Consider the following 18801-nt stretch of genomic DNA (forward strand, 5'->3'; position numbering starts at 1 on the left):
GAATGGCTGCCCCCATGGCTACACACCAGGGTTTTTATATAAACTCTAGTAGTGTTTCTGAAGCAAACACACAACTTTTACCAGTTCAGGGCAGCAGTATATTATAGTTTAATTTCTTTAATCCATTTTCTTTTTTTGGTGTTACTGTTCCTTTAAGCTGGCCATACACATTCAGATTTTGAGTCTTCTTCTGACAAATGTTTCGGATGTCAGTCGTACGTTTAAATGCAACAATCTAAAACTAACATTCAGACTTATATTGTAGGATAAAGCCAGATGGAGGGATGTTCTAAACATGAAATAGTTGGCAGACACCAATTGTACAAAAGTGACTTACTGGAAATGCATTGTAGGTCCCTCGAGGATATCGTCACAATACAAGCGCAGATTTTATTCTTAACCAACCAAAATTTTCTAACCTGTCCAACTGACTAAACAAACATAATTAAGGGGATGCTGCAGCCTTACTACTAACATTTTAACAACTGCAGTGGCAGGAACTTAAATATTTCAAAGAGGCTGTTCACTGATTACATTTTTGTATTAGTGTGAGGGGGTTATATGTACTTTGAGATATGCTAAGTACAGGGGAAATGTGCCATATTTATACCAAATCTAAAACCTATTTCCGTTATACCATTTTGTTTCATCAAAAACATAAGACTGTCACTCAGGGGCCCTCTACCCCAGTTGTGAAACTCCCTCGCCACCCTAAGTTCCTGGCTGGGAGCAGGCCTGGTTCAGCAGAGTCCACAAGTGCCGGAGCCCAATGAGTTTTTTGTCAGTGCCCCATTTAAGTTCAGCTTTGCAAATGAACATATGATAGATATCATGTGTGTGGTTGTACATTTTTGAAAACAGTTCCCTTTATATGTGATAATTTTACTGAAAGTCAGTAGTTGTTCCCAGTGAAAGGCTACACAGGCTGGGGCTTGCTTTCTGTTCATGTCATTAAAATGCTCTTATTTGGAAAAACTAAATTAAGAACAATTAGAGTTAAAAGCACTGGAAGCAACTATGTAATAGGAAGGGTTGGGTCTGTGCAGACAAAGTATAACTCAAGAAATGGGATGTAAAAATAATGGGATGTCATTTGACTATTTGGCGAATGTGCCTGTGCTTTCTATAGCTACAGCACTTACCCCAGTTACCATGCACCAATTGATGATTTTATTGGTACGTGTATGGCCAGCTTTATGATCTATCCAATGAGCTGAATGATCAGATCACCTGTGGAACAGTAAAAAAAAGTTGGACTCCATGACTACCCCATTAGGGTAAATTTTATAAAATAATTCAAGGCATGTATATGAATGCTCAATGTATGGCACAGCAGGCATCTTGGGCATCTTTAATAGGCTTTGTGTTCAGGCAGGAATCAATCACATTTCAGAAAGATCCAAAATAGATTAACTTTCTATGTTTCTAGTTAACTTTCTATGTGACAGGCTAGGCAGGGAAACGGGCGAATGGGGCAGGGGAATCAGTGGATGGTGTGGGGAAATGGGCAGGCAGAGAGTGGCTTCTAAATAAAAGGGGATGATCTGCCGTGAAAAGAGTCAGAGAAGGTAGGGATTATAGGTAAGGTTGCCACCCATACTGGCATCAGCCCTACCTGGCCATTTGCCGGCTAGCCCAATCGAATATTGGTCGAGCGGCAACCCTAGTTCCTGTGAGTGTGTAATAAAAGGGCAGTGCCTTAGTCCAACTTGCTGTGTTTTGCTGCTATGAGAGACACAAGCCATATCCCTCTCACTTTAAATCCAGGGTAACATTTGTGATGGCTCATGGCTCACTTATTTACATTGGGATAAACAGAATAAGTGGCTGCACCTCATAGCTCAGACACAGACCTGTCATGTGCAAGTGCAGCAATCTCCCTGCTTTTTATGGAGTGTAAATATTCGGCTGTGTATTGTCTGTGTACTGTCATGTACTAGGGACAAAGAGATGTAAGTTTTAACTTGCAAAACATTACTGCCACAGTCACGTGAGTGCATATGGAATAAAGTACTCTTGGCAGATATATTTTTTTTAATAATGAACATGAGGGAAATGTGGTGAGACATCAAGTCGTAAAAAGTGTACATGGCACATGGTTATATCTAGTACATCCAATAGAATTTGATTAATTGGAGTCTCATGGTTAGGTGGGGTGTAGAATAGGACAAAGAGGATGGGGAAAAGGGAAGGGTTAATTTACAAAAGGGAAATATAAGGGTAAGTTTTGGGGGCAAATGAACACAAAACAAAATTTAAATTTGTACAGCTAAACAGTCACTGTCTCAAAATAGTTATTGCATAAATAGTAGTAACATATGCCTCACAATTTAGATACATATTTGTAATTGACTAAGAGGTCAGGCTGCAGGTTTCAGGGGATGATTAGCCAAATAGATGGGTTTAGGGTCCTGGGAATTTGAACTCTTCTTAAGTTAAGGAAAATGCCACCAGCTTATGTACATAATGGTATATTCAAACATAGTCATCCAGGTCTGCTTCCAATCATCAATCATTAATAATGAGAGAGATCAGCAGCTTGTGGGTAATTGTAATTAAATCATATTTTGTCTAAAAGGATGCTGTACAATTTTCAATCATTATCCAGCCCTTTTTTTTTAGATTGTGTTCTATGTAGTTTTCCAGTGCTTAGCTATAGTCAGTTTAGCTGCCATAAAATATGGGAAATAAGATTCCTGCTATGCAAACACCCTTTCTGCAGAGAAAATAACCCCAACCCTGACAGTCTATCTTTATATTTTAAATCTTTCATCCCCTTTACCAGTTTTCTGCACTCCTTCCAGCTCATTAATCTCCTTAAGGGCCCTAGACCTGAAGACTGTCAAGGTTGGGGTTGTATTCTTTGGAGAAAGGCGCTTGCAAGAAGACATGATTACTCTTTACAAGTATATTAGCAGAGTATATTAGAGGGGATTATAGACAGATAGGGGGTGATCTTTTTTTTCCACAGAAAGAATCAGCACACCAGATGCCCCTTTAGATTAGAGAAACAGAACTTTCAAACATAATGAAATCAAATTTCTTATTGGTTCCCATGAATACTTACAGAAGGGTTATGGGTTATAAAGTGGGTACATGTGGTGCTAATAGTTTCCTTTTGATTTCTGCTCCTTTTTTATTTATTGTCTTCAGTTTGTTCTGTTATGAGGCACTATACGGTACAGTGCTTTTCATGGATATTTTACTTTAAAATGAAAAAAATCCCCCATTTTTGACATAAGCTCATTGGGCTCATGTAGAATAGGTGCATATACACTGTCTCAACTGCCTAAAACAAATATAACTTTTTTACATGTACAGTACCTCTCCACAGGTCATTAACATTAATAAGGCACCAGCCTATTCCTCAATTACTGTACTTTATATGGGTGTATGAATAAAACATACAGGATTACACACAAAGCAATCAATAACTGATACAAAAGGTAAAGAGGCTCACAGAATCATTCAACCCCTCCCTCACCATGTTCCATTGTTTAGTGATAGATTCTTGGCCTCAAAGTTCCTCTGCCAAAAGCACCAGAAGGTTAAGAAATTGCAATGCTATTGCAGGATATTCACTTTTTTGTTGTTAAGCTTTTATAATGTTACTTGGTGCTTGGAATCACCATCCTGCTGGAAGATAAACTCCCCCCCCTTATCCCCTTTATGCAGTAATTCTCTGTATTCTGTGCAATTCATTTTTATTCTGGTTAACACGTTTTGCAGCCAGGACTGCAAACAGAAATCAGGGGGCCCTATAATACCCATAATAGTAGAAGTGGGAAATCATGTTTTATTTAAAAAAAAAAAAATGTTGAACATGTCTGTTGATACTCATTATCCACTCATTATCTGCTTTCAGGCAGCTTTCGTGGCGAGACTTTACTTCACCTGACAGCAAGATGGGGATTGGAAGAAGTCTCTCATTTCCTTATGTACCAGCCTGGTGGAGTGTGTGGATTACATACAGAAAATGAAGATCAGGAGACCCCAATCGATATTGCAGCTCGCAGTGGACACATCGGATTGGTTGCACGCTTACGAAAGTAAGTTTAATATATAATAATTTATTTTCATATCACCAGCTCTTTCTTAGCCAGCAGGGATTTCTTTGGTGCTCATGTGGGGCAAGTCATAAACTTTATCTCAGGTCTGGTAGCTTATTGCAACCAATCATATATCTTCAAGCAGCAGACCAGAAAACGCTATGTTCTGATTGGTTGCTGTGGATTACCAGATCAGGTCCAAACTTTGAGACTTTAATTATATTATTAGTAGGGACTGATCATTTGTCCTTATAACTCTAATCTATTAAGGAAAACTATACCATGAACAAAAGTAGGTCTCTATAAAAATATATTGCATAAAATAGCTCATTTGTGAAGCCCTGTTTCATCTAAATGAACTATGTTCTTAAAAATATACTTTAGTAGAAAATTTCTATTTTTAAAATTAAGGGTCACCCCCTCGGATCATATGATGCACACGAATGAGCCAAGGCACACATACATGCTAGGCCACATCAGCCAATGAATGGACAGAGTTCTGCCTTTTGCTCCCACACTTCTTCCTGTTACATTATTTCCTGTCAGGTGATATCAGAGGGACCACACATCACTAAATGGCGGCTCAAGGGAAAAGATATAAAAGGGCAATATTTACTGATATATATTCCAGTTTTGTAAGATCCTTTAATAGGCTATTTAATATGATATAAGCTATCTGTTGGTTGAAGGAGACATATTGGATAAATGGGGAAAACCCTAATTTTGTAGGCAATTATGAACAATATACAGTGCTGGTTTTACTTTGGGCAAAAAATAAATCCTCTCTGTAAAAATGGTCCCTTACTGTAACTTCCTATAGGTCCTATCAGTTCTCTGTCCATGTTTCAAATGTAGGGTGGGCATGTCCTAACAGTCCCTGCCAGAAGCACAGTAGGAGGGGGATAGCCAATCACAGCCTTGCACTCACACAAGCAAAGACAGGCTTCAGTTCCCTATCAGGTCAGCCTAGCTGCTGATTGGTTCCTATTCTACAGTACAGTATACTGAGGGCCGGCAGCTCCCCAGCTCATCCAGAGAATTCAGCCAGCAGGAAGTGGAACAGATGGGCGGGGCTAGTAGAGTTTTGGTGGAATTTCTCATTAAATCATTTAAGAAAGTTGTGTTTCAAAGCTCAATCCTTCTGTATTTAGAGAAGTATAATTCACTGGTACATTCTTAATTTTTATATGATATGTCTCCTGTAAGTAATCATTCTGGGGGTATAGATTTCCTTTAAGGGGGAAGTAGCAACTGTTTTAATGAGTACAGGGTGTGCAAATACAGCTGCATGCTATCTAACTTGCTGTGTGGTATTTGGTTCCCAGTCCCCCTCCCCTTCTTCTATTGCTTTTTACATCACTTTAGTTAATTTCTCCCTATACTTTCCCTTACCTTCCCTCCCCTCTGTGCATGCATTCCTCCCCTCCGTACTACCCACCTCAGTTTGCACCTGGTGTAAAATGCTTTCATATGAGATTAGGGACATCCTTTGTGGTGGTGCAGCCCAGGGATGAATTTACTGTGGCCGAGTTGCATTTTGGCACTGTTGCCTCGTGCATGCACACATTTTAAGACCAGTGCACACAATAAATTGTGGCGTGCACAAAGAATTCTGTGTGAAAACACATATTTTTGCACCTCACACACCAGTGCGCACACAGTGAGGGCTGGAAAGGGCCAGGTCTAGGGCTGTAAAAATTGCGGAGCAGCAGGCTGCCAAGCTGCACATGAAGTTACTTACACCTGGAGAACTGCAGTCCAGGTGTGCATCCCCTGTGTGCCAGGTGTAAGTCAAACAGCAGGGGGCGGAAAAGGGTTCTGGCCTCTGGGCGCGCAGCACAGAAATCCGGCCCTGCACACAGTTTTTAAAAAGTTCACACAAAATACATTTTTTGCACATATATTGTGAGTGAACATTGTGAGTGAACATTGTGAGTGAACATAGACTGAACATTGCATTTTGGCACAGTCAGTTGCACAAAAATTCCCATTCATTAGAGGTACTTGCACCAACATGAACTCCTTGCACGTCCATTGCCTTCCTGCTTCTTGTTTGGAAATTTACACCATTGCATCATGCCATAGGGTTCCCACAGCAGCCTGCATCAATTGCCTTAGTGCAGTTGCACCATAACTATAGGGTGCTCACTCTCATGCCGAACGCTGGAAATGACACCAAGCAAGACACAGCTTAGAGGGAACAGTGCCAAAATGCAACTGGACCACAGTTTATTCATCCCTGTGCCAAACCACCACAAAGGACGTCCCTAATCTCACCTGCTAATAACACCCCAGTCTGATACTGCTACCTGGACCCCTCAGCAGTCACAGAGTCTGTTTCCCCTTTAGTTGTGTGCCTGCCTCTAGTTGTCACTTATTTCCAGGTATAATCTTTGGTTTTACTCTCTATCCCTGGAAATTTCTGTCCCTGGAAATGTTCCTTCTCTACATCCCTCCATTGATGGAGACTGACAATGTTCTGTCATGACTTTTGTGATCTCATATACTGTGTTGCTTGGTATGTCACAGTTTACTTCTAGAACCTGTTCTCTGGCCATGTCATATCCGGCCGGACAGTGGATAGTGGTGTTTGTCTGACACGAGCCCTTCGCTATCCCCCCGGTACATTTAGTCATGAATGAGTCGTTTGTTTAAAGCAAGTGGAACAATGCTGTGCTCCCTTGGGGCTCGCTCTATTTTCCCACTTACAGGCAAGCAGATCTGGTCCTTTTCAGGAGCTGCACTCACACAGGCAAATCTGCATTTGTAGCAAGCACTGGAGGTAATTGTCCTTTATTTCCCATCCATTAGTCAGAGAAAGCTCAGTGCTCAGCTCCAGTTACACAAGTTTATTCCTTGCACAGAGCAGGGTGTTCTCCATCTCCTTCTGCACTGAATCTATTTTTGTACATACATTAATAGGTTTAGGGCTATGATTTTCAGAAATATGTTTACATGTAGGTAACTCGTTCGCACGTGTTTTCATTTTCATGTTATCTCCTTCAGTTTTCAGGATGCGCCACCCCTTGACTTTTTCACAGTAGTCATCGGAGAGGATTCCTTCTTACGCTTCTGTCATTCAACCACTGTGCTGACACTGACTCGGCTTCAGCCTCAGGGGAAGTCGCTGGAGTCTGACATTGAGCTCTTCAGGAAATGTTTGTGGGACTCCCGCTTCATTGAAAAGGTACTGTGACATCTTGTTATGTAAAGTTGCCATTTAATACACAAGTTTAACTTTGATCTTACCCTCTTTTAAATCGGGGATCCCTAAACTTTTGTGCTTATGAGCCACACTCAGATGTAAAAAGTGTTGGTGAGCCACACAGGCATGAAAAGAGTTCAGGCTGTGATTGGCTATTTGGTATTTGGAGCCACTGGTTAGGGATCACTATTTTAAAGAGGACCTGTCACCCTAAGATTTATCTCAAAATTCTTTTCTATTGTGTTTGTTAAGCAAAATAAACTTCACTTACATTATATAAGTAATATAAATCTGGTTTCCTTCAGTTCTGGAATTACACAATCACAGCAAATAGGCAGGTGCCATTTTGTGGGCAGTGTTATTAAGACAAGCTTTGTATCACTCCAAAATCTTGTTTATGTGCCAGAATGGGGGACCTGATGCCCAGGCTCATGCACTGGCTACACAATTAGATGGTTAGGAGGGAGGGGGAAAGTGAGAGCTGAGTTGAAAGTTAAAGTACTTGTCTGCCCCGCCTCTGTGCCTAAGGCATAGAGGCGGGGCAGGCAGTATATGATTGACAGCTGGGATTTTTAAATGCCTTTATAATGGGTTTGGATGTGTTAATATAGAAATTAATTTGGGTTTCTTTTAATTTGAAAATTACTTTTATTATACAGCTTTTTATGTCTGGGTGATAGGTCCACTTTAAATGTTCAGCAAAACATATAGAAAGATGCTTGTCAGGCTTGTTGAGGTAAAATAAATTATCATTCATAGACTGAAATAGTGCCCCTAGTGGCCAGATTATCAGGAAAAAAAGATTATTTCTTGTCAATAATAATCTTGTCAATAATAATTTCTTGTCAGTAATCTTAGAACTGAGGAATCGCTTAGCTTTACTCAGCAAATGTAAAATGTTAAAGTTAGTGTCAGTTTTTAGTGTCCTTTACTCAGTTTCATCTGGTGATGGTAAACAGCAACAATTGGTTTCCAGTTTTGGGTTATTGTAAATGATTCCAATCTTGGTTTGCTTTGCAAGAGTCATCATTCATCATTCCGAAGGTCTGGCTGCACCAAAAAAAAACAAAAAAAAAAACAACAAAAAATGTATACATTGATGTATCTGGAACTTCTATTGTGTACACGTGGAATTGTATTTTAAATCTTTTCTTTTTAATAGACCTGATACAGAAATTAAACCTTTTTTGCATATATTATAAGTTTGTCTGTGCATGGCAGTCGAGCTTATGGCCTTTCCTACACTTCTGCTACTTATTGATTAAAGGGGTTGTACACCTTGATAATCAAATTTGTATGTGGCTTTCTCTCCACTTTATTATTTTATTAATATATATGCATTACCAAAAATGAATGGCTAGGATGTTATGAACTCACAAATTCAAACATGTTTCCGATGCAGGGTATCACCCCTTCTCAATCCTCCTAATCCTCTTCAGTCATATATATTTCTATTTAATGGACTATTTACTGCAGTGCATCAGTGCTTGAAGCAGGAAGCACCCAAACTATGTGAGGCAAAAGACCCATTTAGCAGGACTGAGAATGGGTGTCAGCGTTCCCCTTCCTTGGAAAGCTCTTTGAAAAGGCTTATTGTGGTCCATTGGATATTTGTGAGTTGATATCTCCTAAGCCATTTATATATGGTAATGCATATATATTGGAAAAATGCTTGTATAGTGGAGAGACAGCCACATACAAATTTTATTATTAGGACCCCTTTAATTCATCTGGAGATTGTCACAGGATACTTTGTGGGACAAGCTGGAAAATCTTTAAGCTACAGTCAGCCACATTTGCTTTGGAATTATCCTCTGACTGGTGCAAGTGCATGCCAGAATCTGTAGTGTGTATGTACTGAGAGATGTTCTGCATTGCACCAACCTTAGCTCCTCTGCTGTAAAGGTGGCCATACACGCACCGATATTATCGTACGAAACCTCGTTTCGTACGATAATCGGTGCGTGTATGGCATGTCAGCGAGCCGACCGATATCGCAGGAAGCTGCTGAAATCGGTCGGCTCGCCGATCGGCCAAGTTAGAAAATTTTGATCGGGCGCCATAGAAGGCGCCTGACCAAAATTCTCCCTTCAGAGCTGAATCGGCAGAAGGAGGTAGAAATCCTATTGTTTCTACCTCCTTACCTGCCGATTCAGCCCTGAATGGTGTGTGGCGGATCTGACGATGTTTCGTGCGACCGACGGTCGTACGAAACATCGTGAGATCGCCACGTGTATGGCCAGCTTTAGTCTCAAGTGAGGGTGGGGGTGAACATTTGGGATAAAAATAATTCCCCCTGAAACTGTGGCCCTGTGCTCTGGCCTATATGGCAAATAAATCTCTTATTTCATGGTCCATCAATATAAGTACAGGTATAGAACCTGTTACCCAGAATGCTCGGGACCTGGGGGTTTTCCGGATAAGGGATCTTTCTGTAATTTGGATCTCTGTGACTTAAGTCTGCTAAAAATCATTTAAATATTAAAAAAAAACCCAATAGGATTGTTTTGCCTCCAATAAGGATTAATCATATCTTAGTTGGGATCAAGTACAATGTACTGTTTTATTATTACAGAGAAGAAGGAAATCATTTTCAAAAATATAGCTTATTTGATTAAAATGAAGTCTATGGGAGATGGCCTTTCCATAATTCGGAACTTTTGGGATAATGGGTTTTCGGATAAGGGATCCCATATCTGTATGCAGATTATCATTTTGCATGGAAATAAATGCAGCTTTGCAGAGGCACTATTCATTTAAATAGCAATTTAAATCCTAGATATAAATAACATAAGATGGAATAATTCCCAAGTCATTAGTTTCTGTACTTGTGTGTATCACACAGCTTTCCGATCAATTAAAGCAACATCCATTTATTTCCTGTCTGCAGGGGGAAATGCCCTGTGACTCACAGGAAGCTGCTCTTGGCATGTATACACCTGTAGCTCAGTGTGTAGATAATTTTTTTTAACCCTGTTTAATAAAGATGACCATACAGGCAAGCACTAAAATTCCACTTCAATGTATAAATATATCTAAAAAAATATTGTTATGATTTCTTTCTTTTTTTTTTTTTGCAACTTATATTTTTATTGTTTTTTTTATTTTCTTTTGCAAATAAACATTTATACAAAACATAAAAGAAAAAGAAAAAAAAGGCATAGTAAGTATATTAAAGATAGTAAACCTGAGTTCTGCTGGTTGTGGTTGTCCTGAGTTATGATTTCTTTCTTTCAGATAACAAACCCAATGCAAAATCAGGATCACAAAATACTGAACCAGCCCGATGAAATACATAGAGAAGAAGGTAAAATCTTATTCTTGTTATAATATTGGTCCTTGGGTAGGACGGTACATACTGCAGTTTTGTAAAAAAAATATAGCTTAAATTTTGTGTTTATCTTTATCTTATAACAAGAACAGGGACACATTGGGAGGAAAAAAACATGATATTATATTTGCGTTCTCAAATTTGTTTCTCAAATATTGGGCATATATTCCCAGCCTTTTCTCTTTAACATGTTCATAAGAACAATAAACATACAGGGTGCCAAAAAATGCAAACAGCCATCAGGTAATTGAACTGTAATTGTGACAAAATCTATATTATATATACTGTGATTATAGAGGTGCTGTAAAATGTCTAATAGCGTTTGGGAGATAATGAGTTGTTGACAGCCTGAAATTTGGGTGCATCTTTCATATAAATGTAAAAGATAATAAATAGTTTAAAGGAGCCATGTAGCCTAAATTAAACCCCTCCCCTAATCTTGTATCTTGTAGGTAATTTTGAATAATATATGGTGCTGGTTTCATTCAGGGCTAAAAATGATCAATATCTTTAAAATGACCCCTTTCTTGGAGCTTCCTATAGAACCTCTCTGGTCCTTGTTCATGTTTCAAATAATGGGTAGGAGACTCCTAACGGAAGAAGCGTAGTAGAAGGGGGATAACCAATCACAGGAATCACCACTGTTACATAAGCAAAGAAAGACTTCAGTTCCCTATCAGGTCAGGCTAGCTGCGGATTGGTTCCTATCCTAAAGTGCAGTGTGCTGAGTGCTATAGGGCCCCCTGTACAGCCTGGAAAATAAGGCAGCAGAAAGTGGAACAGAGGGGTCGGACAAGTCAGGTTTGGGGAAATTTCTCAGTAAATCAGCCTGAAACACATCTTTTTTAAGCACAATTCTTCTATAATTAGAAAGGTATAATGCACACATTCTTGTGCCAGTGCATTCTTGTCCCCTTAAAGGAAAACACTGTCTAAAATTTGCACCTGTCAAACAAGAAACAGCAACAGGGAAGAACAGAGAGAAGATATGTAGTTGCTAAATACCATACCATCAGCTGACTCAGATGGTACAACAGGACTGAATGTGGATCTCTGTGCCCCAGACTGAACAAAAACTGGTCAATGCAGGCTTCACAAAGCACAACCATACGATAGCGCTGATGTTCTGAAATCACTCATAACCAAAATGAAAACAGAAGAATAAACCAAACTTCCAAGTGCTGAAAGAATGTAACATGATAGAGGCAGGTATCTTTGCTATTGTGTAAGGGTTTATCTGGAGAACTCTAAAGGGATCCTACAAACCACATGGCTTGTTTACAGGTCTTTTATATGGTGGCAGATTTTGGTATGATATGGGCAGCCACCATGTTATTTTATTACTGTGCTTGGTGCAGCTGTTACTGTGCATAGAATCCTATGGCACAGTAGGTGATGAGGTGCTTGCCATGTGCAAACATTTCTTCTTTCATATGTTCTCATATCAAAGCCATATTGTTTCTGTACACAATACTATACATAGCAGGATAAAGTCCCACCATGTCCACCCAGTCAAGAAATGTTAATTTGCTTACATTTATAGAAGTAAACTGTGAGCTGGGTTGATTCTTTAGTTCTTGGAGATCTGTATGCTTTCCTTCTTGATCACTTGCATAACATCTTGCTAGTAAGAGCTTAGAACTTTTAAAGATTTTCTTATAGTTAGGCTAATCTGAAGGCAATGTAACAAATACTTTTAAATTAATAAATACATCCCTTTTCAGGACAATCACTGTCTGTACCCCATTATGCATGAACAGGGGCTATAACAAACTCTGGCAGGTTTGGACTGGGCCACCAGGACACCTGGAAAAATCCAGGGGCCCCGGCGGCTCTGACGTGACCTTTTCCGGTGCTCCCTCTGCCCGACCGTTCCTCCCCTATCGCGTTAAATTTACGCACGCTCAGTGGAGGACATCGGGTGGGGGACCCTGTGGGGGTTGGGGGGTTAGGGAACGCAGCCGGCTGGGACACCTGTGGGGCCCTTGGGGCGGGAGCCCCAGTGGGCCCTGCACCCCCCAGTCTGACCCTGAACTCTGGAAGGCAGTTATCAGAGACGATGAAATAATAGACACAGATTTTTTGCATGGTCTTGTTACCCATAGCAACCAATTAGATATTTGCTTTTAAACTGTTTCAGTAAATCCTACCCATGCTGATTGACTAGAAGTGGAATTTTGCAATGTTTTACATAAACCCTGTAGTAGCTGGGTTCGGTCATGAGTGCCTCAGCAGACCCCTTTTTTAATTTAAATACCCTAACCATTTTTATTTTATTGTGGTTAAGAGGGGACTTCCTGGCAGGGGGAAATAACCAAGGCAGGTAAACTCTTTGGCCTTGTTATTGGCTGCTGATGTGGCAGAAATCGTAAATAATTTTATGCAAACTATACTACTCTTCTGCAGAATAAAACTTTTAGTATCACAATATAAATGTAACTTGTGGGATGGTCATATTCCCTTTCCTTGCAGATACAAATGGTTATATACATAAGTGTATAGGGTATCACCTAAAATTATTAAAATGGCTTTTGCTCTTGAAAGCACTGTTTCTGGGTGGGCTAAAACCAAGGTCGACAGAGCTCTAAGAGAGAATTGCTGCAGGAAAGAGATACCAGGCTATCAATTAGGCCTTTAGCCACCATTTATCTAGTGGCGTGAGTTCAGGTGTGTGTAAAGTGATATACTTTATCTTCTATAATGGGGAATTTCTTCTTCAGACTTAATTAAACCTGACAGAATGAAAAATTCTTTTTTAAGCATGTAAACCCATCTGGCTCTTTGTGTTTAACACTTTTATTTTCTAAATAAATGAAAATCTAAAGGTTATAATTGTGATCATTCTGTTATCTCGCTGGGGGCCTGGGGTTGTCTGGATAACAGATCTTTCTGTAATTTGGATCACTATTCCTAAAGTTTGCTAAAAATTTACACATTAAATGAACCCAATAGGATTGTTCAGTCTCATATTTCCCAGAGTCAACAACTTTCTAAACTGGTAAAAATAATACATTCTTTGACAGATTTGTCATTAGAATAAAAAAAAATACCAGACACAGTAAAGTGGGGGGGGGGGGCATGCTCAATAGAAGCTGAAGTGGCATCAGAAAAATGTGTGCACTTCATTTATTTTATGATTATTATTTATTCATTTTTTTATGGACTCCTATTTGAAAGTTGGAAAGTGTGGGAAAATAAGGCGAAATACAGGTATGGGATCCCTTATCCGGAAACCTGTTATCCAGAAAGCTCCGAAATACGGAAAGCCCGTCTCCCATAGACTCCATTTTAATCAAATAATTTAGAATCTCAAAACTGATTTCCTTTTTCTCTGGAATAATAAAACAGTACCTTTTAATTGATCCCAACTAAGATATAAATAACCCTTATTGGATGCAAAATAATCCTATTGGGTTTAATAAATGTTTTATTAATTTTTTAGTAGACTTAAGGTATGGAGATCCAAATTACAGAAAGACCCCTTATACGGAATACCCTTGGTCCCGAGCATTCTGGATAATGGGTCCTATACCTGTATTAAAAACTATAACGAAATATAAATAAAAAATGAAATCCACCTGAAAAGATTAACTACTGTTCACTGTTAATTGAAGAATCTCTGTCATTGATTCCATTAAGTTTTTCAAGCCATCCAGTAGTTTTCTAGGACATGTATCATGACTTTTGATCAACTGTTTGCCATTTTTATTACAACTGAATTTTAATAGAAGTTTGTCACATTCAGTATATGTTTCCGAATGCTTGAAGACTGGCAGTTCATCATTACTAATGTTGTTAATACATGGCGGGACGATCTGCATGACAGCACAGATAATACTGATATTTTGATCTTGATTAGGAGTTATTGAATGGATAGAATAGGCGTAGGAGTATGTCTTTTGTTCAACTTGATTTAAAGTTGGTTGTAAGGGAGTTTATGATATAGTTTAAGATTAATGGGTAGATTTTTCACAAGGAAGAGAGATCAGGCAAGTTAACTGCAGCAGTATGTGAAAAACTACTATTACTGCTATGGTTAACACATAAAATAAAAATTAAAAAAAAAAATACTGGCTAAGGCTAAAGTAGATTGAATGATTATCATCTTCTCATGTTGCATAACTGTCTACTATTAGTAGAGCATTTTAAATCTGTGGCCATCACTGTGATCAATTCCACTGAGATAATTAAAGAAGTAGTTGACATTTAAATTAACTTTAATTTAGATTAATTTTAAATGAACCTTTGATATGATGACAGTGATATTCTACATTAAATTAACCTTTGATATGGTGATAGTTGTATTCTAAGACAGATTGCAATTGGTCTTCATTTTTTTGTTTTTTTCAGCTTTTTGTTCATCAGCTTTTCAGTTTGATATTTAATCAATTTATTTTCCCTAGCAACCAGGCAGTGGCATAAATAAGAGAGTGGAATAAGTATAGTAGAGGAACAGAATAGGTGGATAAGAAATAAAAAGTAACAGTAACTATATTATTGCAGCCTCACATAGCAATAGTATTAGGCTGCTGGGGTCAGTGGTGCAAAGAGGTAGAAGAGGAAGGCAAATAACCAAAAACTATAAAGAATAAATACTGACCTGTTGCAAAACTGCCTGTAATAGGACATTCAGTAACATACTAAAAGTTAACCTAAGGTTGAACCACCTCTTTAATGGTCCATAGGAAACAGTAAAAATGGTGTTCACAAGCATGGTCTGTAAAGTAAGACTGGGGTGCGAGTCTCCAAGGCTGTTGGCTGGCTGTGCCCAATCACATAAAACTCTCTTGGATTCTGGCTGTGAGCTGGCAAGTTGCCTGTTCAGTATTAGAATCCTGCAATATAAATGGGGCCACTTCTAAAGGTAGAGAGCTTGCAGTAAGGGGGAGCATTGGTAGGTTCCCTCAAGGAGAAGGCATGTTAAGGTTTGATTTGTCATATAGAATAAAGAAAGTAAAACAGACCACATGTTTATAAATATGGGCAGGCATCATCTGTAGTGATACTGATTGCAGCTGTTAGGGCCATGCATTGGGTTGCAAATACAAGCTGATAGCCAGATCTCTTTCACTTTGAAATAGTCTAACCATTTTTTCTTTTATGGATAAAGGTTTCTACTTAAAAGGAAAGTATAAATCTGTAAGGCATTCCCCCTAAGAGGCAATGCATTCAGAGAATCACACCTAGACCCAGTCTCCTAGGGTGAGAAGTCAAAGGACATTTTAGTTGCAATAACTTTGTAAAGGGAGACAGTTATATTGAGAGTTGGAATTTGTTCTCTGAGACCTTCATACATTTGACCTAGGCACTTCACAAGCACCGCTATTTGACCTTATCATGTAAAATATATATTTGAACTTGAAATGTATAAAACGCACCCATGGTTCAGCTAACCTTTCAAATAAATCCCGATTGAGTTGTATTGTCAGGCATTGTATGATAGCGTATGCCTACGTAAAAAAGAGAATTAGAATGATGTGATGATAACATCCCTTTACATAAATGCTTCACAGGCAGCTAAAACAAAAAGTGATTTGTGAGGCTATTTTGTGAAAATACCACAGTCTACTGCTTCAATTAGCAACTGCAATTAAACTTTCTCAGTTGGTTGCAACACGCATAAAAAAGAGGTAGGATGTGTGCTGGGGTATTAACTTACTAATCCACGAACAGTCCGAAGGGGTCCGAATGCGTTTTTTCGTAATGATCGGTATTTTTGCGACTTTTTCATCACCGTCGCGACTTTTTCATATGTCCCGCGATTTTTTCATCGCCGTTGTGACTTTTTTGTATATTTTCCGTGACTTTTTCGTCACCGTTGCAAAAAAATCGGACTGGTTTTTCCGCCGTTTACTATTGCTCAATACGAAAAAATCGCGACAGCGGTGAATTCGTCGCGCAAAATCCGATAAAGTCGTGACGGCGACGAAAAAGTCGCGACAAATACGAAAAGTCGCGACAAATATGAAAAATCGTGACGGCGACGAAAAAGTCACAAAATTTTCGTTTCCAGTACGATTTTTTCCCTTTCGGGATTCGGATTCGTGAATTAGTAAATCTGCCCCTATGTGTAGCACTGCTGAGCTTGTTTAGAGAAATAAGCCATTGTGACTTAAACTAAAAGAAGCATTTGCTGTGCCATTAAGTGGAGGGCTTGCAAAAGCACAGATCTTTCTGCATTGCTCTAAATAAAGCTTAGTTCATTTTTTTATCTGTCCAGCTGATAGAAAGTAGCACGTTTTTACGTTTTTTTTACTAAGGTGGTGCAAAGTACAAAAAACAAGCACAAAGCACCATGTTTTTCTGCCCATAATGCACCTTTCTCTCCTTTATTTGTACCTGCTGCTGTTAGGGTTAAATCATTGCACCCAGCGTTGCAGACAAGGAGTGGCCAGGCTGTGGGCATCTACATACCCAGCCCATTCCACAGGCAGTAGAAGAAATGCCAGTTGGTACAAGGAGAATTGGCATACCTGTACTTATCACTAGGACAAGGAAGGAAGGTAATGCTATGCTCCTTAGTACTGTTCTCTGTGCTTTGTACTGGTATGGTCGCATAGAGCACAGAACACTGCTCCAGGGGAAGGCTCCCATTAGCTTGCACTTATCCCTATCCCGAAATAAATGAAACATCCCATTTCGGCATCAACTGTCCATTTCTCCATGAACTGACCTGTAAAGCTGATAGTATCTCTCGCTAAATTTTTGTAACATTTGTATGTATCACAGGATTTCCCCTCAGTGTTTAGTCTTTTACAGGACTGGCCGCTTGGTTCCTGTATTACTGACAACTCTCTTCCTTGTGTAGTAACTGTTTCTTTTACATCTCATGAGACTGCTTACAATGTAGGCTCCTATCTGCCTCTACACAGTCCTTTTGCTTCCTGTTTTTTATAGGCTTAGCTGGTAATTCAATAATTGTTTGTTTGTTCCAAAAATATATCATTTTTTCTTTTAAACTATCTTGGAGTTGTCAGAGTTCAGGTCTTTAGACTTTCACACCATGTGGCTAATGTATTGCTATATAATGTATAACAGAACTGTGATTCTAGTGGTTTACAGATGAAAGGTTTCATTTGATTGGACTGGTTTATCTTGCATCTTGGGGCAGATATGTAAACTGCACCTTTATGGGGCTACTATACTTTAATTTTGTATATTGCATGTGTATTTGTCTAAAAATGTTGTGAGGTATACCGTATATACTCGAGTATAAGCCGATCCGAATATAAGCCGAGGGACCTAATTTTACCTAAGAAAACTGGAAAAACGTATTGACTCGAGTATAAGCCTAGGGTTGAGCGTGCAACGGATGCCAGACACTTACATCTTCAAATCCATATACTCGAGTATAAGCCGAGGGTGACTTTTTAAGCACATTTTTGGTGCTGAAAAACTCGGCTTATACTCGAGTATATATGGTAATCACTTTCCACTGGTGTTATTTTCTTTAATGATGTTGAGCTGGGCATAGACATCCAGATACACTTGTTGTTCAGTCACATAAGCAGATATTTTGCCCAGTTTATCCACCCAAAGAGTAATTGCAGAGCAGTGTTTTCATTGGACTTAGTAGTTGAGTAGCAGTGTTCTAGAGCTGATATAGTTCATAATAAATATAAGAGAAGAGAAGCATATTCTAGAAGTTTTATAAAGTGGGCATATAACATTGTAGTAGATAGCAGATGAATAGCAGTGTTATAAAATGAACATATAGTAGCTAAGATGCTGTGTTCTATAGTGAATATATATAGTAGTCGAGGAGCAGTGGTCTAGAGTAGACATATTTAGTAAATGAAGAGCAGTATTTTAGAGCAGACATATAGTAACTGAGTAACAGTGTTCTAGAGTGGACATATATAGTAGGTAAGGAGAAGTGTTGTGGACATATTCAGCAGATGAGGAGCAGTGTTCTAGAGTGAACATATAGTAGTTGAGAGGCAGTGTTTTAGAGTGGACATATAGTAGATGAGCAGCAGTGTTCTAGAGTGGACATATAGTAGTTGAGCAGAAGTGTTCTAGTGTGGACATATTTCATAAATGAGGAGCTGTGTTCTAGAGTGTGCATATTTAGTAGACATGGAGCAGTATTTTAGAGTGTACATTTAGTATTTGAGTAGCAGTGTTCTAGAGTGGACATATAGTAGCTGAGCAGCAGTGTTCTAAAGTGGACATATATAGTAGGTAAGAAGAAGTGTTGTGGACATATTCAGCAG

At 39.0% G+C, this 18801-nt stretch overlaps 1 protein-coding gene across 3 annotated transcripts in view; it reads left to right on the forward strand.

The window, feature by feature from the left end:
* arhgef28 (Rho guanine nucleotide exchange factor 28) overlaps positions 1-18801 on the forward strand; it is a 131627-nt gene that overhangs the window by 50974 nt on the left and 61852 nt on the right. For all 3 annotated transcript variants that reach the window (XM_004910823.4, XM_002934839.5, XM_012952887.3), the window contains exons 5-7: positions 3866-4049; positions 7056-7236; positions 10492-10561. In XM_004910823.4, the coding sequence (XP_004910880.1) occupies positions 3866-4049; positions 7056-7236; positions 10492-10561 (435 nt within the window). The remainder of the gene's footprint in view (positions 1-3865; positions 4050-7055; positions 7237-10491; positions 10562-18801) is intronic.

The sequence above is a fragment of the Xenopus tropicalis genome, chromosome 1 (genome assembly GCF_000004195.4).
Source record: "Xenopus tropicalis strain Nigerian chromosome 1, UCB_Xtro_10.0, whole genome shotgun sequence".
Lineage (NCBI taxonomy): Eukaryota > Metazoa > Chordata > Amphibia > Anura > Pipidae > Xenopus > Xenopus tropicalis.